Source organism: Prunus mume, linkage group LG3, assembly GCF_029339155.1.
Source record: "Prunus mume cultivar Tortuosa linkage group LG3, ASM2933915v1, whole genome shotgun sequence".
NCBI lineage: Eukaryota > Viridiplantae > Streptophyta > Magnoliopsida > Rosales > Rosaceae > Prunus > Prunus mume.
Window position 1 is genome coordinate 14,759,628 of NC_142700.1, and position 23,657 is coordinate 14,783,284.

General features: G+C 36.8%; 3 protein-coding genes and 1 pseudogene across 4 annotated transcripts; all 4 read left to right on the forward strand.

The window, feature by feature from the left end:
* Window positions 1–1,232: 1,232 nt before the first annotated feature.
* LOC148918824 (uncharacterized) lies at window positions 1,233–1,943 on the forward strand. The gene has a single exon (XM_089048717.1). It carries the CDS (start codon window positions 1,233–1,235, stop codon window positions 1,941–1,943), a length of 711 nt encoding a protein of 236 aa, XP_088904843.1.
* Window positions 1,944–5,141: 3,198 nt separating this feature from the next.
* On the forward strand, window positions 5,142–5,840 carry LOC103326301 (calcium-binding protein KRP1-like). Its single transcript, XM_008228514.2, has one exon. The coding sequence runs from the start codon at window positions 5,344–5,346 to the stop codon at window positions 5,701–5,703; it is 360 nt and encodes a 119-aa protein (XP_008226736.2). The 5' UTR covers window positions 5,142–5,343; the 3' UTR covers window positions 5,704–5,840.
* A 4,815-nt stretch (window positions 5,841–10,655) lies between these two features.
* LOC148918825 ((-)-alpha-pinene synthase-like) lies at window positions 10,656–13,258 on the forward strand. Its single transcript, XM_089048398.1, has 7 exons — window positions 10,656–10,837; window positions 11,048–11,327; window positions 11,441–11,813; window positions 11,920–12,138; window positions 12,223–12,361; window positions 12,448–12,696; window positions 12,772–13,258. Exons 1-7 carry the CDS (start codon window positions 10,697–10,699, stop codon window positions 13,063–13,065), a joined length of 1,695 nt encoding a protein of 564 aa, XP_088904524.1. The 5' UTR covers window positions 10,656–10,696; the 3' UTR covers window positions 13,066–13,258.
* Window positions 13,259–15,337: 2,079 nt separating this feature from the next.
* Window positions 15,338–17,356, forward strand: LOC148918826 ((-)-alpha-pinene synthase-like; annotated as a pseudogene). Its single transcript, XR_016125261.1, has 5 exons — window positions 15,338–15,437; window positions 15,551–15,924; window positions 16,030–16,420; window positions 16,507–16,755; window positions 16,831–17,356. The product of XR_016125261.1 is annotated as a (-)-alpha-pinene synthase-like (transcript).
* Window positions 17,357–23,657: the final 6,301 nt, after the last annotated feature.

The following is a 23,657-nucleotide window of genomic DNA, read 5'->3' on the forward strand; positions in this document are numbered from 1 at the left end:
CCATCCTGGATCTGCTGGTCAGCTGGTCAATTTTGAGAAGTCAAATATGTTTTTTAGCCTCAACACTCCTCTTAGATCCCATCTGCAAGCTATTTTTGGGGTTAATACCACGTCAGACCCTGGGAAGTACTTGGGGATCCCGACCATGTGGGGCAGATCTAAGAAGGATGCCTTGGGTTTTATCAAAGAGAGAATTCTAAGTAAGGTGCAAGGATGGCGTCAGAGTCTACTTACTCAGGCTGGAAGAGAAGTGCTTATTAAATCAGTGGCCCATGCCATCCCTATGTATCCAATGGCTGTGTTCTTACTCCCATGCGGTCTGTGCAAGGAAATCGATAGTGTTCTCTCCAATTTCTGGTGTGGCCATAATCAAGACTCCAGGAAGCTTCACTGGATAAGCTGGAATGAGTTAGGGGTGTCAAAAACTGAGGGGGGAATGGGCTTTCGTAATTTACATGAGTTTAATAAGGCATTGTTGGCTAAACAGTTCTGGAGGTTGGCTGCTGAAAAGTAGGTTTTACCCTCACTGTACCATTCTTGAAGCTTGTAAAGGGTCTCGTGCTTCTTGGGCTTGGTCGAGCATCTTGGATGGGAGGGAGATTATTCTAAAAGGAGCTCGCTGGCAGGTTCTTGACGGAAACCGTGTGAAACTTTGGGTTGATAATTGGCTACCCTGTAGTCAAGACTCAATTCTTCGACCCACCCCTGGCCATGCTGTGGATTTGCAGGCCTCTGTCTCCACTATTATTAATCCAATTTCTTTGGACTGGAATTTGGACAACATTCAGCATATGATATCTGAGCATGATGTTCGAAGGATTCTTTCGCTTCCCTTAGGTGATGGGAATGAAGGTGACAGACTCATCTGGCCTCATAATAAAAATGGGGGGTACTCTGTGAAATCCGGATATAATCTTATTAGGAGTTCCTCCTTCATTCAACATCGTGATCGCCCCTCTGGGTCCAGAAGCTGTTTGCAGGATCTGTGGAAGGTTATTTGGAAATCTTCTTTAATTCCAAAACTTAAGAACTTTCTGTGGAGAATGTTTCGCGGTTGCTTGCCAACTATGGATGCTTTGTTTTGAAGACATTTGGGGGTAACCCCGCTTTGCCCTTTGTGCAATAATGAGCCGGAGACTAAGGAGCATCTGTTTTTGCTGTGTGGTTGGGTGCAATACGTTTGGTTTGGGGACCCTCTCACTATTAGAGTGGATCATCAAGGTGTTACAAATATGGAAGAGTGGCTGGTCGGTGCTTTGGGGGATCAGCATCGGACTAAGCAAGATAAGACTTGGGTGCTGGTTTTGTTTGTGTACACTTGTTGGGGAATTTGGCGAAGCAGGTGTGATGCGGTCTTCGAAGGAAAAAAGGTGTGTCCAACCCAAACTTTAGTGCGAATTAGGCAAATGAGTAGTGATTTCCACCAAGCATCATGCCTTGGAATCTCTCAACTACCGTTGCCTAATTTGGTAAGTGATATTATTGATGAATCTTGGTCTCCTCCTCCTCATGGCTGGTGCAAAATTAATATTGACGCTAGCTGGGATAAGTCTTCCTCTAAGTCTGGTCTGGGATGCGTGATTCGTGATGATGGCTGTAATTTTAGGGGAGGTTCGGGGGACTATAGGTTGTTTGCTTCTGTGATTGAGGCTGAGGCCCATGCTGCTCTAATGGGTGTTACTCTGGCTGCTAACTTGGGTGTCCATCAGGTAATTGTGGAGACTGATTCGAAAGTGCTGCTTCAGAATATCATTGGGGGATCATGTAACAGCGTGTGGTCTATCTATCCTATTCTTACTGCTATTCGGAGGCGTTGCACTCGCTTCAGTTCTTGCAATTGGCGTTGGATCCCTCGTAAGTGTAATGGTGTAGCCGATTCAATTGCGGCGAGTGCGAGACGGAGGATGAGCAAGGATGTCTGGCTACACAGACCCCCATCTTAAAATACTCATATGCGAATTTCATTGATGTAATTGATACGGATAACGAGATCTATTTGTTGGGTTCAAAATTCGGTGGTGATCCCACATTGGTTCGACTTAAAGTTCATCAGTTGCTAACTCGATTAAGTTCTAAAGTTCCTTGTGGATTGTTGCATGCGCATGGGTCGATAAAACTAGTAAACAAAATTTCAATTTATGGTTTGGTTGAATGTACTGGGGATCTTTCTGATGAAAATTGTAATGACGTGCATTGATACTGCAATAAGTAAACTTCCAAAAAATAGCTTTAAAAGAAAGGATAGACATGTTATTTATAGGAATTGTTACATCGATTTTCTTCTGACCAATTTAACAAGTTCCTCATTGTTCCAAAGAATGGACTCCTTGAAAATGTCATTCTTAAGCCCATTGGTGCAAATGGGACAAAATGGCTCATATCACAATAATAGAAATTAATAAATAAAAAAATAATTCATTCTCCTTCCATGATTCGTTTATGCAATGATCAAAATTAATATATGTTTAACCTTTTCTCAATAATTCTCCCATTTATTACAATTATCTTTTTTTTTTTCTAGCAATTTGTAAAGGTGCATTTTAATTTGTAATGGGTGTTATTTGGTCATGAAGAGCTATAATGGACTATCATGGTGTTGAGGCCAAAAAATTCATAAGGGCATTTAAAGTCCAATATGAAATACGAAATAAAGAGATAAATTGATCATGTGCTAATTTCAATTATATTTTGGGAATTAATTCAATAAAATAAATATGTACGTAAGCTTTTACACAAATTCTAATAGTATCCATATCATGCTAAGCGATGAAACTCATGCCAAACCTATCCCATTAAATCCGATATCTAACTAAGCTTGGTCACCATCAAGAATGCTTCACTGTCACAAAAGCCCAAGCCATTGCAACACATGCCAAATAACTCCATGCAAAGCTAATACATTTTTCCCATACCAAATCATCTACCAAGCTCACATGAACCCAAGTCATATATAGTTTAAGGGGCATGCATGAGGGGTCATGGTTTGGAAGGTTACGGAGGTCTACAAGGCCCAAGGAACCTATTAGATAATGGAGACTTTGGGTTGCTTGGGAGCACCAAAGTCCAAGCCCATTACTGGGAGTTCTAGTATATGGGTAAGCAAATGAGATACTTTCCCGTGCATCCCTATTATCCACTGGAAACAAGCCAATTCTGCGGCTCCCTATTGATCGCTCGAAATAAGCCGTTTCCAACACTTCTTTTTACTCGCTAGAATAAGTTGTTTCCGGAATTTTCTTTTATCCATTGGAAATAATCAGTTTCCGATGCCTAGTTTTACCTGCTAGAAATAAGCATGTCTCAATGCTCCCTTCCACTCACTAGAAATAGGTTGGTTCCAACATTTCCTTTTACCTATTGGAAATCATAAAGAGCCCTTACCTTCTATAAATTGGGAGTCATGGTCCATGCAAAGCCAACTATTCTTTTGATTGTTGCAAGCATCCAAGCAACGATCAGAACCCTATATTTGGATGTTGCAAGCATCTAAGCAGCCATCACAACTCTTTCTCATACTTTTCCATCCTTGAAATCTTTCATATCCCTTATAAAGCCTCACCTTAAGCATAAGCCCAAGCTATTCCTTCATCCTCCCACCTCTAGACATCATAAATTTCTCTAGAAACATTTCCACAAACACCATAGCCTTCATGTCTCGGCTCTTTCTCTCTCACACATGGCTTTAGCCACTACCACACATGGCTCCGGCCACTCGGTTATCTAGTACTGTAGAGAAAACTACGAAAAGAATCTTTCATTTTCCATTCTTTAAAGAAAAAATACATAAAAAATAATTTCACATAAAATCTTTTATGCAAATCAAATGGTTGAAAGAGTAATGCTGACTTGACTATAATTATTGACAAGGGGAATACTAGCAACCTTCTCTCTAACCTTCTCTTTTGGACATTCTCCCTTTCTCTTTTAACATGTGTCTCTCTTTTCATACTTAAAACAATATCATTAATATATCATACAAGTTGACTTTTACTTTCCAAGTTTGCCCTTATTATAAAAAAATAAAAAATAAATCCGATGTGCACACCCTCCCTCTCTCTCTCTTTTCACGATAAGACTATCTCTCTCCTCCCCTCTCTTTTCACGATGAAACTCCCATGTTTGCTTCAACAAGAAGGATTTGAAACAAAAATCTGATTAAATGAAAAATTGTGAGAAAATCAAAAGAAAAAAAAGTACAAATTAATCCAAAGAAACAGAGCCGATATTACATCAACAATTAGTTCCTCTTTGACTTATCACTTCCTCCCCAATTTTATTTCCCCCAAACAATCCAATTTCATACATTTTTAAACCCTAGATTGAGATTCCAGCCACACCCAATCACAAATTACAAACAACCAGCCACCCACCGTCACTGGGCACATCCTTAGCGACAAAATCCGACCAGTTCACTAGGGAGCATGGTGGTGAGAGCAGCGAGCATAGATAGAGGCGAAGATAGATGTGATAGATAAGGAAAAATAGGATCCAAGAGGAGATAGATATGAGGGGGATGGAGCAGATCTCAGATCTAGAGGACATAGAGGGAGTTTGATCGTGAAAAGAGATAGGGGAGGAGAGAGAGAGAGAGAGAGAGAGGTTGTGCCAAAAAAAAAATTACTTTTCATAATAAGGGTAAACTTGGAAAGTAGAAGTAAACTTGTATAAAAAAAAAGTATAAAAAGAGGGACACATGTCAAAAGAAAAAGGGAGAAGATAAAAAAAAAAAAAGTTAGAGAGAAAGTTGCTAATATTCCCTTATTGACAATTGATCTTTGGCTTTTGGAGAGTTGCCTCGCTCACAATAGCCTAGTCGGTTTGTCACAAACTTCTAGCAAACGTCCACACGACAAATAGCAACGGTATTACGTGAGAAAGAGAATGGAAGTTGTCCCAAATGGAAAATGCCTCCGGTCTTAAAATCCCATCTGTTTCTTTCCACAAAAGAAGGGAAGAAAATGCAAGGACACCTTCCTATTAAATGACATTATTTACCCCTCAGCATCTTTCTCTTGACCAAGCATTCTCCAACTCCAAGGCCATCACGCGGTCACACACTCATTACCCACGCTTATAATAATCCTTTCTTTTAAACATACTTTGACGATTATACCCCTCACGACCTTCTCAGAAACCCAATGGCAGCTTCAGCAGGACAGACCGAGTGAATTCCCCCTTATCTGTCCCTGAGTTGTCTTCCCTGGCCTCTCTTTCTTGGAAAACCCAACCCCTCTCTTCCCTTCCTTCCTTTATATACTCTTCCCCATCTCTATTTCCCCAACCAACAAACATACCTTCTCTACCTCACTCTCTCTCTCCTTCTTCTCAATTTACAGATTGTCAATGGCTTCTCAGCAGAACCCACAATCCAATTTCCAAGATTTGCTGCCCACCATGGCAGACAAGCTTGGTGGGGATGGTTTAATCGGAGAGCTCTGTAATGGGTTCAATTTGTTAATGGATTCTAACAAGGGGGTCATCACCTTTGAGAGCCTCAAGCGGAACTCTGCTCTGCTGGGCTTGCAGGATCTGAGCGATGATGATCTACGGTCCATGTTGGAGGAAGGCGATTTCGACGGTGATGGGGCTCTTAATCAGATGGAGTTCTGTGTTTTGATGTTTAGACTGAGCCCTGAGCTTATGGATGAATCTCGGTTGTGGCTCGAGCAAGCTCTTCAACAGGAGTTGAAGTATTGTTATTGATTTTTGTTTTTCTTTCTTAGACTGATTTTATGTTCTGGGCTTTTTGTATTTTCCTTTTTGATGATCATTATTGTTCCAATTGAATTGGTGAAAAGAAAAACATATACAGAAATGAAATTGACATTTCACACGCACAATTCTCCTTTGTTTCTCGTATTAATTTCCCTCCTGTATCTTTCTTTAGACTGAAGTCTCAAATTAGACCCAGAAAGAAAAGAGACTGAATAAATTGAATGTATATACCAGACCAGAGGAGAAACACTTATTATTTTGCTATCTCTGCCGATTAAGGATGATAATTTTTTCACGTGATAATCTGTGATCGATCGAAAATAACACATTAATAGTAAGGATGATAATTTTTTCACGTGATAATCTGTGATCGATCGAAAATAGCACATTAATAGTAAAACAATGACATCCCGTTCCATACAAGTTTTTTTTGAGACCAGAGAGCTTCCTATAAATGGTGGAAGACCTTGTCAGCTCTGTGAGTGTATAGACTTCTCAAGAAAAAGAGAGTGGAGGCTCGTCACCTTTAGGAAGGTTCAGGAAGCCATAACTTCTTATGTGTGTGTGTTTATTTTTTTTATTTATTTTTTGGCTGCAATTATAACGAAAGAGAAGTAGAATAAAAACTTGGACTCTTTTTTGTTTTTGTTTTGGGGTGGGTCTCTATTTCAAGCGTCGGTGGCATGATGCTAGGCCAGCCCAAGTTCTTTTAAATTGGACTTAAGCTGACCATGAAATAATTGTGTAGAGTGGCCGGGCCTGGTTCATGGGACCATCCTCTGCAGCTCTCCCAAAGGTGTTAAACGGGTCGTGTTGGGCCATCTTGGTCTATTTAGAGTCAGTTCATTTAATAAATAGGTCTTGTTGGATTCGTCTATTTCGGAAAATCATCAATCTCAGCCTAAGTTCACAGTTCGAGCTCATATGAGCTAGGGCCATTCTCGTGTCGGGCCACTAAACGGGCAGATATGGGCCCAAGCCAAATATGACTTACGTATTGTATTTTTTTATAATTTTTTTACTACTTCATTTAAATCTCTTTTATAATTATGTATATACTAATAATATTTATTATTTGCTAAGAAAAAGAGGTTAATAATTTTATTTAGAGTACATTTAAATAGAAAATGACTAGATTATTATTTGAGTTTTAAAAATTGAAACTTGAAAAATAAAATAATTATGTTATATATAAAGAAAACATTAAATTTTAATATATATTCTTTAAAAAAATAGACTCAAATTTAAGATATAAATGTAATAATATTATGTATTATTTTTCTCTAAACACAAGTATAATTTAATAAATAACCTTTAAACGGGCCAGTTTGTTGAATTTTGGGCCGATATGGGCTGACTCGGCCCATTGAACCTAATTACCTCGTTCCGACACGACCTAAAGATAGAGGTCGTGCTCGTGTCGTGTCGGGCTAGCCCAGTCAGTTTGACACCTCTAATCTCTCCCTCCATCTCTTTGAACTACTGCTGGACCAGCTTGGATAGGTGATACGTATTGTTTTCTATTTGGTTTATAGAAACATTGAAGGTTGGGTGGTAGAGGTAAGCTATGAGAAGGGAGGGATATAGTACAAAGCTAGAGGTGCAGTTTGCCGACATAGTTGAATGTCTAAACCACCTTGTTGGCACTGGACTTCTTGTAAAAGAGTTGATTATTATGATGACATCCTTTTTTCTTTGTCTTTTTCCTTGTGACGATATAATTTTGAATGTAGAAATTATTAACGAACTTTTTGTTCTTGATAAGAACAAGTTAGTGATGGGATATAACACATTAATTTTGAAGGCAGTTTGCCGACATACTGCAAGATGTCTTTTTTTTTTCCTTTTTTTTTTTAAATTAAAAAAATCATCATTATTGCATGGTAAAATAAAAATCAAAGGCTTAATTATGTACATGCCCCCTGTGCTTTCAAACTTATCTCAGATTACCACATGTGTTTGCAAACGTCTCAAAGTACCCCCAACCTTTTAAAAACTGTCTCACGTTACCCGTCCGTCGCTTTTTGACGTTCCGTTTAACGTTGGGCCCTACTTCCTTTTTCTTATTTTTTCCTCCTTCCCGCTCTCATTCACAGCAGCCCCTCCCCAACCGACAGATTTTCAATCGCTTATGTCCAAAACTCAGAAATTTCTCATAACCAACACAACTAGCAGCAAGAACAGCTCGAGAGGTTGAAAAACCATACCTGGATCGAAGAAAATGGTGCTCGGAATCGCCCGAATGAGCGATTGAGATTTTGGGTAAAAACCGGCCAATTCTTGCTTGTTACGGCAATTCAGACGACGGTTAGCAGCGGCTGAGATGTGAGGCTAGTAGAGGACAACGTGTTGGTTCTTTTGATACCCATGCCATAGCTTGGGGTGGCCAGAGGAGGAGATGGCGGCCCAAAAATTGTTTGGATGAACAATAACAAAGGAGAGGGGCTGTTGTTCTTGAATGGGAATGGGCTGCTGTTCTCGAACAAGTAACATAAAACTTAACGGAACGTAAAAAAAATTGACGGAACGGGTAACGTGAGACGGTTTTTAAAAGGTTGAGGGGTACTTTGAGACGTTTGCAAACATAGGTGGTAATCTGAGATAATTTTGAAAGCACAGGGAGCATGTGCATAATTAAGCCAAAATCAAATAGTATTTGAGGATGGATCCACTTGAAATGCACACGTTTTGATATGTCTTTTTTGGGTTTTTTTTTATTTATAGAAATTAAATGATATAAAATTTATCTATATCATTAGTGCTAAGAATGAATATATAACTAAATATCTCTTTTGTATATAACTAAATATCTCTTTTTTCTTTTGGTCAAATCTTTGGCACTCTGATCTGATGATAAGAGAAAACTTGCTAGGATGGACAAGTGTGTAGCTGGTTTTTGTGGCTCAGATCATATAGCTTTCAGTATGCCTGTGTTTCTAACCTAGCAGTGGCAGGCATGCAGGTCCCAAAAAGGAGAAAGCATTGATATTTATCCAATTATTAACTTTGTCCTTTCAACAAAAAAGCAAATAGTAATTGTTTTCTTTCAAAAAATTAAAAAGCAAAAAGCAAAATAATAGTAATAGAAAAAAGAAAACGATAATATCATTGATATTTTATATCTCATCACTAACTTGTCCCTTTCAACAACAAAAAATGGTTACAATAATAATAATTCCTACATGCAAAGGGCATGATCAAGAGGAGAGAGACGGAGAGAAAAGAACATAAAACATGTTATATGAAAGTTTTATGTCTGTAAGAATATGTAAAGCATGTTATATATGGAAGGTTTACTATGTAGAAAGAATACTGAGATCAAAGCACGGCTCGACAAAATTGAAAGTATCAAGATTCACTTGTAGTTCCCTATTTTTTTATTTTGAAGATGTCATCATCATTAGAAAATGGGTTCGTGACCCCCTCGGTCATAATAAACTCTTTTACAATAAGATCAATGGCAACAAGGTGCTTTGGACATTCAACTATGTCGCCAAACAAACTTCACCTCTAGCTTTGCACTTTATCCCTCCCCTTGTCCAAGCTTACCTCTAGCTTTGCGCTGGAATCTGACGATTCAGATCGGACGATTGATAGTGATAAGAATGGAGTCGTTGGATTGGATGGTGGGAGATTGGCCATGGTTGTTTTGAGTTTGTGCGTTTGGGTTTTGTTTATGTGATTGGTTTGCCAAGCCTCTTTTTGGGGGAAATTGAATTGTGTTTGTTCTTTTTTTGCCATTTGATTAAAAAATAATAATAATTTAGGGAGTTGATTTTCCCACTCCTCTTTTGTTCACTTACACTCGCTTTATTGGAAATTCTATGTTCCCACTCTTTTTTTGTCTACTTACACTCTCTTGTATATGTTATAGTCAAAAGTATTAAAAAAACAAAAGGAGTGTAAGTGGACAAAAGTAGTGTGGGAAAATCAGAACCCATAATTTAATGTAAAAAAATTTATTTTGTATCATCTATGGTTTGCTTTCTTTCTTTACACATATGTATTGAGAAAAAATGAGGTGTTTCCGATGGCAAGGAGGAGAGGGGTTGTCGTCGGCGGGGTGGGGTGGCTAACCACTTTGGCTGAGTCAATGGGTGAGGATTGGAGTGGCTGAGGAGGGGGTTGGCTAGGGTTTTTTTTTATGATTTATTTTAATTTTTAATTAATTTATTTATTTATGTGGAGGTGTGATCCACTTACCACGTCACCTACTCAATTGGTGGTAATGATCCATGTGTATGAAATTACAAAAACATTCATGCCACGTCATCAAAGTTAACCAACTTTAGATGGAGTTGATGGCAGAGGACAAAGTGGGTCACCAAATCTCGGTCAAGGAATGGGCCATTTTGAGTTTGGGGGACAAAGTGGGGTTTGACTGAAGTTTCAGGGAAAATTGGTGTAATTAAGCTTATAAAATATAGCCTCTCAAGGGAAAAAAAAAAGAGTAGAGACTTGTTAGCTTTAGAAAGGTTATGGAAACCATAACTTTTTGCCTTTTTATATTTTTTTTGCATTAATTATTGGTCATGTTTGGTGACTGGGATTGGATTGGATTATGAGGTAGAATTGAAGGGTCTGTTTAGTGAGTTGGATTATGTACTTGGATAGGATTCATAATCCTAATCAAATGAATCCTACCAAAAGGTTGGGATTAAGTTGGATTGGATTATCTAAGTCATGTAATAGAAAATTTCAGTTAATCCAACCCCCTAATAATGTATAATACCCCACACATTATTAAATAATTGAATTATTGAATTATTGAATTATTGTTATCATTTTCAATCAGAACGTTTTCAGACAAAAAAAAAAGGAAATATCAAAACGTCCCAAGATGCTGTCGGTTGTTACTTTGACACTGATGATAAGAGAAATCTATAACTGAGTCTATATCCCGATCCTTGCCTATATATACACGATTGTATAAGCATTGTGATCTACACCGACTAAGCTTACCCTACAAAAGAAAAAAAGCATGCAAACCATGTCTGTCCAAGTTGGTTCGTCAGCTGAATCACAAAATGCTAAGCCAGATGAAATTGCTCGTAGGACAGCAAATTTTCACAAAAGCATTTGGGGAGATCAGTTCATCAATTATGATGATTCACAAGACATGGTATGTAATGGATATCATGCATGCACCTTATTTGCCTAAATATTATATATCACTTTTGTCACGAAAATCTTCTTTTCTGAGACTATATATACTTTGAATCTGATTCACATGAGAACATTACTCGTTCTCATTAATTATGCAGGTTATTTCAATTATAAAAAAAAAACTTTTTCCACATGTTTTTGGTCATTAATTAATTTGTTACTGCAGATAACTCACGCTGATAGGCAAGGGCAAGTTGACGAACTGAAAGAAGTTGTGAGGAGGGAAGTATTCACAACTAGTAAAGGTGATCTTTTACATCAGCTCAAGCTAATCGATGCAATCCAGCGCCTAGGCGTGGCATACCATTTCGAAAGAGAAATAGAAGAAGCATTGGAACGCATGCATACTACACTTCATGAGCATGTCAGTGATGATGATGGTGATCTATACAATGTTGCCCTTTGTTTCCGACTACTCAGACAACATGGACATAATGTTTCATGTGGTACGTTTGTATAGAAATTAATTGATATACTTGTGGACTGTTGTGTGAGAGACTTTGGGCTACTATTATTCTAGTTCTTATCTTTTTGTCCATTTTTTGACCATCAAAACCAGATATATTCAACAAGTTCAAAGATGAAAAGGGTAGCTTCAAGGAAAGCTTAATTGCTGATGTGTCTGGCATGCTAAGCTTTTATGAAGCAACACATCTGAGGGTGCATGGAGAAGATATACTAGAAGAGGCTCTTGCTTTCACCACCACTCACCTTGAGTCCGCAACAACCCGAGTAAGCAATCCATTGGCTGCACAAATAACTCAGGCCTTAGAGAGACCTCTGAGAAAAAGTCTAGAGAGATTAGGTGCCAGGCGTTACATATCGATCTACCAAGACGAAGCTTCACATAATGAGTGCTTGTTGAAACTTGCCAAGTTAGATTTCAATCTTGTTCAGCCTTTACACAAAAAGGAGCTACAAGAGATTACTAGGTAATATAATGAAGTCTCTCTTTTAATTATATCTGTGTGCATGACATGAGGGATCTACTTTGCAAAGTTCAATTTGGGATTAATATATTTACATATAAATGTTTAGGTGGTGGAGAGCACTAGACTTTGAAAGGAAGCTGCCATTTGCAAGAGATAGGATGGTGGAGTTGTACTTTTGGATAGTGGGAGTGTATTTTGAGCCTCAGTATTCTGTGGGGAGAAAAATTATGACGAAAATGAGTGTCTTGCTAACGACAATGGACGATATCTACGATGCATTTGGCACATTTGAAGAACTAGTGGTCTTTACTGAAGCAATTGACAGGTTAATAATTTGAAATAAGCAATTAATTCTTGCCTTTTTTCCTTGAGAATATCCCATTTAATTTGTTTTAACTATATTTTTCAGGTGGGATCTCAATTGCAGTAATGAACTCCCAAACTACATGAAAATATTTTACCATGCACTCTTGAATCTTTTCAATGAAATTGAGGTGGAGATGGTCAAGGAAGGAGGATCATACCGAGTTCCTTATGCAATACAAGCTGTATGTAAAACATGATATACGCACAACTTCATTTGCTTTCAAAATATACACTAGTTTTGTTCTTGCTCAATATATATATGGCGTAGATGAAAGATCAAGCTCGATCCTATTTCGACGAGGCGCGATGGCTCCACGAAGGACGAATTCCAAGCATGGAGGAGTATATGAGTGTTGCAACGGTTTCTATATGTTACACCTTCCTTACAACCATCTCTTTACTTGGCATGGGAGATATTGTAACAAAGGAGTCATTTGAGTGGTTGCTCAATGACCCCAAAATTGTTAGAGCTGCAAACACCATTTTGAGGCTCATGGATGATATTGTTTCGACCAACGTACGTATAAATTATAGTAATTATGTACACGCATATGATCCGAAAAGACATTAATTTTGGATTTTATTTTTTCAGTTTGAGAAAGAAAGGGGGCATGCTGCTTCCAGTGTTGATTGCTACATGAAGCAATATGGGGTCTCAGAGCAAGAGACAGTTGATGTTTTTAAGAAACAGATTATGGATTTGTGGAAGGACATAAACGAGGAGTTTCTCAGACCAACTGCTGTGCCGATGCCTGTGCTTAAGCGGGTTCTTAATTTAACACGAGTGGCTGATCTTCTTTACAAGGGGGAAGATGGCTTCACACATGTTGGGAAGGTCACTAAAGATAGTGTTGCTTCAGTATGTATTAATCCTGTGCCGCTGTGAGTTGGATAAGATGGCCTTTTGTACAAGCTTGGATTTGATCGAGTCATTTTTAGGGAATAATGTGTGTGTGTATTGTTTCTTTCTCTTAAGATTTTTACCTTTTATTTTGCATGTGTGTATTTTCTTATAGATATGTTTGGCTAGACGAAGTTCAACTTTAATAAAGAAATGTCGGTTCTTGAGTTTTGATTTATCTGTCTTCTTTAATCATTTTCAATAATTTATTCTTGAATGGTAGAAGATCATCCAAAATACAGGGTCGCCCCTCACTTTCTCTATAGCAGAATTTTTATTTTTTTTACAATGAACACCTTTAATACTAGCACATTATTAAAAGTTGTCATATGTGTTTTTTTTAGTACCATAGGAGGGGGATTTCTCTCTCACACACAATTATGATGTTATGGAAATTCGAATCAAAGACCTTTAGTCTGCAAGTTAAGGCCATTTTCCACAAGGTTGAATTTTCATCAAAATATTACAATCAAATATACCAAAAAAAAAAAAAAAAACCAAACCTAGATGAAAAAACAGTAAAATCCGAGAGGCCATGAGATCCAAGAGAAACAAAATAAAAATCAAAGAGAATACATAAATTTTCATACCTTAAAGGGAGGTAGATCTGAGTAGGGAAGGAGACGAAGGCAGAAAGAAGAGAGCGATTGACGGATGGAGCAGCGAGTGACAGAGATGGAGATGAGAGCGAGAGCGTCACGTGAAAAAAGAAGAAAGTGAAGCGTGAAAAAAAAAGAAAGTGAAAAGTGAAAACTAAAATTTGAAATATATTTTTGGTAGATTCGAGATCAAGCTTGATTTTGAAATGAGTTTTCACTTTTTTTAAATCTGAAAACTGAAATTAATTATCAGACATGTTTTCAATTTTTTTAAAAAAGTGGAAGTGAAAATGAAATGATTTTCAATTTCAGTTATTATTATTGAATTTAGAAACTGTCATTGCAAAACGGGTTGATCGTTTTATGGTCCTGTCGTCAATTTTGTTAACTTTTCTATTAAATGCAAGAGCAAAATGACATTTTTGTGTCAAAATTGATTAAAATGCAGTTTAATTGATTTTTTTATTTGCGCTATAATTGAATCTAGATGCCGATCCTCGCCTATATATACACGATTGTATAAGCATTGTGATCTACACCGACTAAGCTTTCCCTACAAAAGAAAAAAAAGCATGCAAACCATGTCTATCCAAGTTGGTTCGTCAGCTGAATCACAAAATGCTATGGTTGGTGAAATTGCTCGTTAGGGGTGGGCATGGTCCGATTCTCACCTCAAACCGGAACCGGAATTGGTACTATTTAGCCAATTCAGGTCGGACCAGTTTAAGTAAATTCTTTTTAAAAATTGGCGGTTCGGTTCTGATCGGTTTCGATTTTGAACCAGATTATTGATTATTGATTATTTTTATTTTTCTTCAAAAATAATAATATTTTTTTAAAATTAAAATGATAATAAATAAGTTATTTTTTTGGCTTAAAATTTAACAAATGACCCAATTCATATAATGAGAAATTTTTTGAAGTTGAATTTGGAAAAATATTAATTATAAAATTTAAAATATAGCATTGGATTTTAAAATTTTGAAATAAAATAATACAACCGGTCCGGTTCGGTCCGGTCCGGTTTGGTGCGGTGTAAAATTGAAACCGAAACTAGTTGGAACTTGTTCGGTCCTGTTCGGTCTGGTTTGTTGACTTTTTGGTCAACCGATTTTTTTTGCCTATCCAGTTTGGTCTTCCGGTTTTCCGGTCCTGATGCCCACCCTTATTGCTCGTAGAACAACTAATTTTCACCCAAGCAATTGGGGGGATCAATTTATCAATTACGATGATTCACAAGACATTGTAATGGATATCATGCATGCAATTTATTTGCCTAAATATTATATGTCACTTTTGTCACGGAAATCTTCTTTTGTGAGACTATATACTATGAATCTGATTCACATTGATGATGTTCGTTTGATTGTGTGGTGTAGATTAGTTTGCCAACAAAAGTCTCTCGCCAACTATATGGACGTTATTTCAATTTTATAAAAAAAATTTCAACATGTTTTTACTCATTTAATTTGTTGCTGCAGATAACTCACGCTCATAAGCAAGGGCAGGTTGACGAACTGAAAGAAGGTGTGAGGAGGGAAGTATTCACAACTAGTGAAAGTAATCTTTCACATCAGCTCAAGCTAATCGATGCAATCCAGCACCTTGGCGTGGCATACCATTTCGAAAGAGAAATCGAAGAAGCACTGGAACGCATGCATACTACATTGACCATGACAGTGATGGTGATCTTAGATCTATACAATGTTGCTCTTTGTTTTTGACTACTACGACAACATGGACATGATGTTTCATGTGGTAGGTTTATATAGAAATTAATTGATATACTTGTGGACTGTGGTGTGAGAGACTTTGGGCTACTATTATTCTAGTTCTTATCTTTTTGTCCATTTTTTGACCATCAAAACCAGATATATTCAACAAGTTCAAAGATGAAAATGGTAGCTTCAAGGAAAGCTTAATTGCTGATGTGTCCGGCATGCTAAGCTTTTATGAAGGAACACATCTGAGGGTGCATGGAGAAGATATACTAGAAGAGGCTCTTGCTTTCACCACCACTCACCTTGAGTCCGCAACAATCCGTGTAAGCAATCCATTGGCTGCACAAATAACTCAGGCCTTAGAGAGACCTCTGAGAAAAAGTCTTAGAGAGATTAGGTGCCAGGCGTTACATGTCGATCTACCAAGACGAAGCTTCACATAATGAGTGCTTGTTGAAACTTGCAAATTTAGATTTCAATCTTATTCAGCCTTTACACAAAAAGGAGCTACAAGAGATAACTAGGTAATATAATGAAGTCTCTCTTTTAATTATATCTGTGTGCATGACATGAGGGGTCTACTTTGCGAAGTTCAATTAGGGATTAATATATTTACAATAAATGTTTAGGTGGTGGAGAGCACTAGACTTTGAAAAGAAGCTGCCATTTGCAAGAGATAGGATGGTGGAGAGCACTAGACTTTTGCACAGTGGGAGTGTATTTTGAGCCTCAGTATTCTGAGGGGAGAAAAATTATGACGAAAGTGAGTGTCTTGCTAACGACAATGGACGATATCTACGATGCATTTGGCACATTTGAAGAACTAGTGGTCTTTACTGAAGCAATTGACAGGTTAATTAGTTTTAACTATATTTTTCAGGTGGGATCTCAATTGCAGTAATGAACTCCCCAAACTACATGAAAATATTTTACCATGCATTCTTGAATCTTTTCAATGAAAGTGAGGTGGAGATGGTCAAGGAAGGAGGATCATACCGAGTTCCTTATGCAATACAAGCTGTATGTAAAACATGATATACGCACAACTTAATTTGCTTTCAAAATATACACTAGTTTTGTTCTTGCTCAATATATATATGGCGCAGATGAAAGATCGAGCTCGATCCTATTTCGACGAGGCGCGATGGCTCCACGAAGGACGAATTCCAAGCATGGAGGAGTATATGAGTGTTGCAACGGTTTCTATATGTTACACCTTCCTTACAACCATCTCTTTACTTGGCATGGGAGATATTGTAACAAAGGAGTCATTTGAGTGGTTGCTCAATGACCCCAAAATTGTTAGAGCTGCAAACACCATTTTGAGGCTCATGGATGATATTGTTTCGACCAACGTACGTATAAATTATAGTAATTATGTACACGCATATGATCCGAAAAGACATTAATTTTGGATTTTATTTTTTCAGTTTGAGAAAGAAAGGGGGCATGCTGCTTCCAGTGTTGATTGCTACATGAAGCAATATGGGGTCTCAGAGCAAGAGACAGTTGATGTTTTAAAGAAACAGATTATGGATTTGTGGAAGGACATAAACGAGGAGTTTCTCATACCAACTGCTGTGCCGATGCCTATGCTTAAGCAGGTTCTTAATTTAACACGAGTGGCTGATCTTCTTTACAAGGGGGAAGATGGCTTCACACATGTTGGGAAGGTCACAAGAGATAGTGTTGCTTCAGTGTGTATCAATCCTGTGCCGCTATGAGTTGGATAAGATGAGAACTTGAGTGTAAGGTCCTTTGTTGTGCTGTTGTCCAAGTGTTTGATTTGAAATTTGTCTTGTTTAGGGAAGGATTTAGTATTTGTTTTCTAGGAAAGGGGATCTTGGGGTCGCCAAGTTTGTTTGAACTTTGAAATAATGTGTATTGTTTTCAAAAACTGAAAACTTGTTTGGTAACTGATTTCAGTTTTCAATTTTCAAGTGTATGTGAGCGTGAGTGTGGTCAATAATTTTATATAAAGTACATTTAAATAGAAAATGGCTAGATTATTGTTTGAGTTTTGAAATTTGAAACTTGAAAAACAAAATCATTTTGTTATATATAAAGAAGACATTAAATTTTAATATATATTCTTTATAAAAAAAAAAACTCGAATTTAAGATATAAATGTAATAATATTATGTATTATTTTTCTCTAAACCAAGTATCATTTAATAAATAGGCTTTAAACGGGTAAGTTTGTTGAATTTCGGGCCGATATGGGCTAAATCGGCCCATTGAACCTAATTACTTCGTTCCAACATGACCTAAAGATATGAGTGGTGCCCGTGTTGTATTGGGCCGGTCCGTTCAGTTTGACACCTCTAATCTCTCCCTCCATTTCTTTGAGGGGATAAAAAAAAAAAAAAGGGACCATGTTCATACATTCCCTTGAATTGGACAAATAACAAACAAAAGTTTAAGCTTAAAAAAAGATAGAGACACATCTCAGAAAAGAGAGTAAGCTGAGGATGAGGTTAAGGAGGAAAATATTTGCATTGTTGAACGTGGGGAATATTTCCTGACTTCAGTGACTTTTTTGAAGAAATGAGGTTTATTAGACGGTCAAATCATTAAAACGAAATGCGGAATGACTTTACGAAAGAGACTTAATTGTGCCGTTGACGAAGTTTATTTGAGATTATGTGTACATATTCAGACCAAAAAAAGATATAACAAAACGTGTGCATTTGAAGCGGACCACCCCATCCTCAGATGCCATTTGGTTTTTATTTTACCATGCAATAATGAGTTCATATTTTCGGTCTTTGGCACAATTTTTTTCTTTTGGTCAAATAGCTTTGGCACTCAGATCTGATGATAAGAGAAAACTTGGAATTAAGTGTGTGGCTGGTCAGTACGCCTGTGTAATCTAGCAGGCGCAGGCATGCAGGTCCAAAAAATATGTAAAACATGTTATATATGAAAGGTTACGTAGAAAGAATACTGAGATCAAAGCACGGCTCGACAAAACTGGAAGTATCATGACTTATTAAGATTCACTTGTAGTTTTGACTTAAAAAAAAAGAAAAAAAAGATTCACTTGTAGTTCCCTACTTTGTTTTTTTGAAGATGCCATCATCATTAGAATATGGGTTCGTGACCTCCTCGGTCATAATAAACACCTTTACAATAAGATCAATGCCAACAAGGTGCTTTGGACATTCGACTATGTCGCCAAACTTCGCCTCTAGCTTTGCACTTTATCCCTCCCCTTGTCCAAGCTTAACTCTAGCTTTGCGCTGGAATCAGACGATTGATAGTGATAATTAAGAATGGAGTGGCTGGATTGGACGGTGGGAGATTGGCCATGGTTGCTTTGAGTTTGTGCGTTGGGGTTTTGTTTATGTGATTGGTTTGCCAGGCCTTGGTTTGGGGAAAAATTGAATTGTGTTTGTTCTTTTTTTGTCATTTGATTCGAAGAGAAATAATTTAGTTAGCTGATTTTCTCACTCCTCTTTTGTTCACTTACACTCGTTTTTGTTGGAAATTGTATGTTCTCACTCTTCTTTTATCTACTTACACTCTCTTGTATATGTTATAGTAAAAAGTATTAAAAAATAAAGGGAGTGTAAATGGACAAAAAGAGAGCGGGAAAATCAAAACCCATAATTTAATGTAAAAAAACTTTATTTTGTATCGTCTATGGGTTGGCTTTCTTTCTTTACATATGGGGAGAGAGATATTGAGAGAAAATGAGGTGTTTCTGGTGGCAAGGAGGAAAGGGGTTGTCATCGGCGGGGTGGGGTGGCTGACCAGTTTGGTTGAGTCAATGGGTGAGGATTGGTGCGGCTGAGGAGGGACGGGTGTGGGTGGAGGAGGATTAATTGGTGCACTTGAGGAAGGGGGTGGGCAGGGTTGTTTATGATTTATTTTAATTTTTAATTATTTTATTTATTTATGTGGAGGTGGGATCCACTTTCCACGTCACCCACTCAATTGGTGGTAATGATCCATGTGTATAAAATTACAAAACACCTCTATCATGTCATCAAAGTTAACAAACTTTGGATGGAGTTGATGACAGAGGACAAAGTGGGTTACCAAGCCTCAGTTAAGGGGTGGGCCGTTTTGAGTTTGGGGGATAAAGTGAGGTTTGACCAAAGTTTCAGGGAAAATAGATGTAATTAAGCTCATAAAATATAGCCTCTGAAGAAAAAAAGAGTAGAGACTTGTCAGCTTTAGAAAGGTTATGGAAACCATAACTTCTTGCCTTTTTTTTTTTTTGGCATTAATTATTGGTCATGTTTGGTGATTGACATTGGATTGGATTATGAGGTAGAATTGAAGGGTCCGTTTGGTGAGTTGGGTTGAATAGGATTCATAATCCTAATCAAATATTTGGTTTCCTAAAAATAACATGGAATATTGGATTATGTCTAATCCTACTAGGCCAAATGTGATTATGAATCCTACCAAAAAGTTGGGATTAAGTTGGATTGGATTATACTAAGTCATGTAATAGCAAATTTCAGTTAATCCAACCTCTTAATGTATAATACCAAACACATTATTGTTATCATTTTCAATCCAATGTGTCGGTTGTAACTTTGACACTGATGATAAGAGAAATCTTGAAGGATGTGATATTTCAAAAGGATTTCATGATCCTTTTATATATTAATTAATCTACTTTCTGACATGCAGTTTAATTGATTTTTTTATTTGCGCTATAACTAAGCCTATATCCCGATCCTTGCCTATGTATACACGATTGTATAAGCATTGTGATCTGCACCGACTAAGCTTTCCCTATAAAAGAGAAAAAAACATGCAAACCATGTCTGTCCAAGTTGGTTGGTCAGCTGAATCACAAAATGCTAGGGGTGATGAAATTGCTCGTAGAACAGCTAATTTTCACCCAAGAATTTGGGGGGATCAGTTCATCAATTATGATGATTCACAAGACATTGTAATGGATATCAATGCATGCACTTTATTTGCCTAAATATTATATATCACTTTTGTCACGAAAATCTTCTTTTGTGAGACTATATACTATGAATCTGATTTACATTGATCATGTTGGTTTGATTGTGTGGTTTGGCAACAAAAGTCTCTCGCAAAAGAACACACTCTTTCTCACCAAATATATGGACGTTATTTCAATTTTATAAAAACTTTTTCCACATGTTTTTACTCATTTAACTTGTTGCTGCAGATAGCTCATGCTTATAAGTAAGGACAGGTTGACGAACTGAAAGAAGTTGTGAGAAGGGAAGTATATAACTAGTGCAGGTGATCTTTCACATCAGCTCAAGCTAATTGATGCAATCCAGCGCCTTGGCGTGGCATACCATTTCGAAAGAGAAATTGAAGAAGCACTGGAATGCATGCATACTACATTTCATGACCATGACAGTGATGGTGATCTATACAATGTTGCTCTTTGTTTTCGACTACTACGACAGCATATGTCTTGTGATGGCTGTTCCAAACATATGTCTGGTGATAAGAGTGTTTTCTCATTTCTCAGCCCTTTTGATGGAGGCACTGTGACTTTTGGTGGAGGTCACAAGTCACAAGTTGTTGGAAAAGGTACTATTTGTATCCCTGGATTACCTGAGCTTAAGAATGTTAGATTTGTTGAGGGTCTCACATCCAATCTCATTAGTGTGAGTTAGCTGTGTGATGATGGAGTAGTAGAAGTTAGATTCTCCAAGCATGGCTGCAAAATCATTGAAAAAGGTGGCAATGAGATTGTGAGCTTGGCAAGGTCTAGGGACAATTGCTATTGCATTGATAATGTCAATGATGCAAAAGAAATAGTTTGCAATAAGGTTGTGAATGACACATAGTAATAATAACTTGAGCTAAGATTGGTGTAACTTCAACTTTTTGTTTCTTTAAAGGCTTGGCGTCCTTTAACTAATAGATGGAAGATGGCTAACCTAAATTCAATCCACACTTCGCCCAAATCTACTTTCGAAAATACCAAAAAGTCCTATGTGAATTAAAATTATAAATAAAATCTTATAATTGCAATCTATTAAAATCATAAGAAAAATCATGTAATTAGAAATCATGTTGAAATCTATTACATTAAAATCATGTTATTACAAATCACGTTGTCCCCTTAAAGAGACAATCTGTCTTGTCAATACAGACCCAAGTACCATATTAAGATTGGGTCATTGACAAGACATATTGTCTTTTTAAGAGCACAGTGTGCCTCATGATCAGATTTGTTTTTATTGTTGTCTTGTCTCTTTAAGGAGATAACTATTAACAAGACAAATTGTCTTTTTAAGGGAACAACGTGACTCATGATCATATTTGTTTTTATTTTTGTTTAGGCTTTTTCTTCTTTTGTCCCTTGAACTATGAGATTTTCAATGAAGGTATACATATATGCATTAATAGATATCCATCGCATTACTGAGGATTCTGCTGCAATGGTACCCTTGTGTTTCTAATTTGGCAAAAACCATAGAATTTTTGTGGTACTAAATGTTAAAAAGCAAAAAATAGTAATTAATGTTTTCTAGCTACAACAAATATCTAACTTCTCCCTTTCAACAAAAGAAATAATGGTTCCAATAATAATAAGGATCAACTACATAGAAAGTTGAAAAAAATATTTTCTAAATTAAATTTTTTTTTTTAAAGTATCTGTCAACTATTTAAAAAATACTTTAAAATGTTGAAAAGTGAAATTTGTTTTATAACAACATTTATATATAAAAAATAAAAAATAAAAACCTAACTCAGTACACCAACCTCTCCACACCATTGCCAACAGCACCACAACCAAACCCATCCCCCACCCACCTCTCCACGATCCCCCAACCTCCCCAACCACAACACCCCACTCCGGTATCTACTATCTTCCAACCCCTATTTAGTGGTATATTCAGGATTGTTGAGTTTTGGGGTTCACGATATAAAAGTTATGAAATTTGATTCATATGAAAATAACACCAAAAAAATTAAACGATAATACTTTCATTTATAATTAATTAATCAAAACACAAAACCCCAATCAATTAATCAAAACACAAAGTCCTAATCAGTTAATCTAACAATTGTCTTACGTGTATTCACCACATACAACAAAATCCCAAATCTCAATGAACTCCTGGGAAGTTTGGGGACTGAAATGGTAATTGGACGGAAGATAAATAAGGATTTAATATTTTTGGGGGACTGAAATGGCGGCCTGGGAAGTTGGGCATCCTCAAAATGTTTGTTTATTTTTTTGGTTAAAGACCACCCTCAAAACGAATCGTTTTGGCCAGGTGATGAAAAAAAAGAAGGTTTTTTTAGGTTTTAGACATAAAAAAATTTTCACTTTTGGAAAAAGGCAAAGCTTTTTCAAAAAAGACAAAAAAACCACTCAACTTTCAAATCAAAGACATGCAAATGTATTGGATTCCTTAGGAAATCTAAAAATAAATAAGGGCATTTTTGTCTATTTTTGCTTCTTTTAAAATTTTTCTCTCTCCTTTTGTTTTTCCAAAATGTCCCAAAAAAAATTTAGCAGTGCGCAGCATGTGCTGGTCCTGACGAGAATTGTTGACAATTTCATTGCGGCATTGTATCGAGCACCTAGTTTGCACGCAGAGGTCTCCCACAACCTTCCATTGGTCCCCGGATAAGCTTCCAACCCGTTTTTTCCAGTTTCCATGTGCTCCCCCTACCACTTGGACCCAGCCCATATAATTTTTTATTTTATTAATTCTTTTGACTTTGATTTCATAAAATTAAATTTTCAGTTTAACCAAAGATATATGTTCACCATTAATCATAAAATGTCACATCTATCATATAGTTAACCACAGTTAACTTTTATGCGAGAATTAAAAAATAAAAAGGAGCCCACAACCCCTCCACATTTTTCCTCCTTTACCCATTTGTGTTTTTCTTCCCCACAACCACCCCCAAAAAAAACAACAAAAAAAAAAAAAAAAAAAAGGGTCCTCCCCTTCCGCCTCCTCGCTCTCTCTATTTATATTGAATTTTTGTAATTTTAAAATTCATATTATAATATTTTATAGTATTTAATTATGTTAAAATATAAAATGACTAATTTACCCTCATATTTAATGGCAAATTGGATGAAATGTTGAGATTTAGACGGCAAGAGGGAATTGACGATACAAATTAGTTTGTGTACTTAAGTTTCCCCAAAAAAAAAAAAAGTTGAGGATGCAAATTGAAAGTGGCATACAAGTTCAGAAAGTAAATCAACAGTTAACCCAAAAAAAAGAAAGAAAAGAAAGTTCAGCTTCTAAAGTCTACCCAAAAAATAAATATA

What these genes read in the sequence shown, in the direction of transcription:
- LOC148918825 (XM_089048398.1), top strand. Translation starts at nt 10,697, where the DNA reads ATGCAAACCATGTCTGTCCAAGTTGGTTCGTCAGCTGAATCACAAAAT. An exon ending in TTCCTTATGCAATACAAGCT is followed by an intron (nt 12,362 to 12,447) that starts GTATGTAAAACA and finishes TATATGGCGTAG; the next exon opens with ATGAAAGATCAAGCTCGATC. An exon ending in ATGATATTGTTTCGACCAAC is followed by an intron (nt 12,697 to 12,771) that starts GTACGTATAAAT and finishes TTATTTTTTCAG; the next exon opens with TTTGAGAAAGAAAGGGGGCA.
- LOC148918824 (XM_089048717.1), top strand. Translation starts at nt 1,233, where the DNA reads ATGGAAGAGTGGCTGGTCGGTGCTTTGGGGGATCAGCATCGGACTAAG.
- LOC103326301 (XM_008228514.2), top strand. Translation starts at nt 5,344, where the DNA reads ATGGCTTCTCAGCAGAACCCACAATCCAATTTCCAAGATTTGCTGCCC.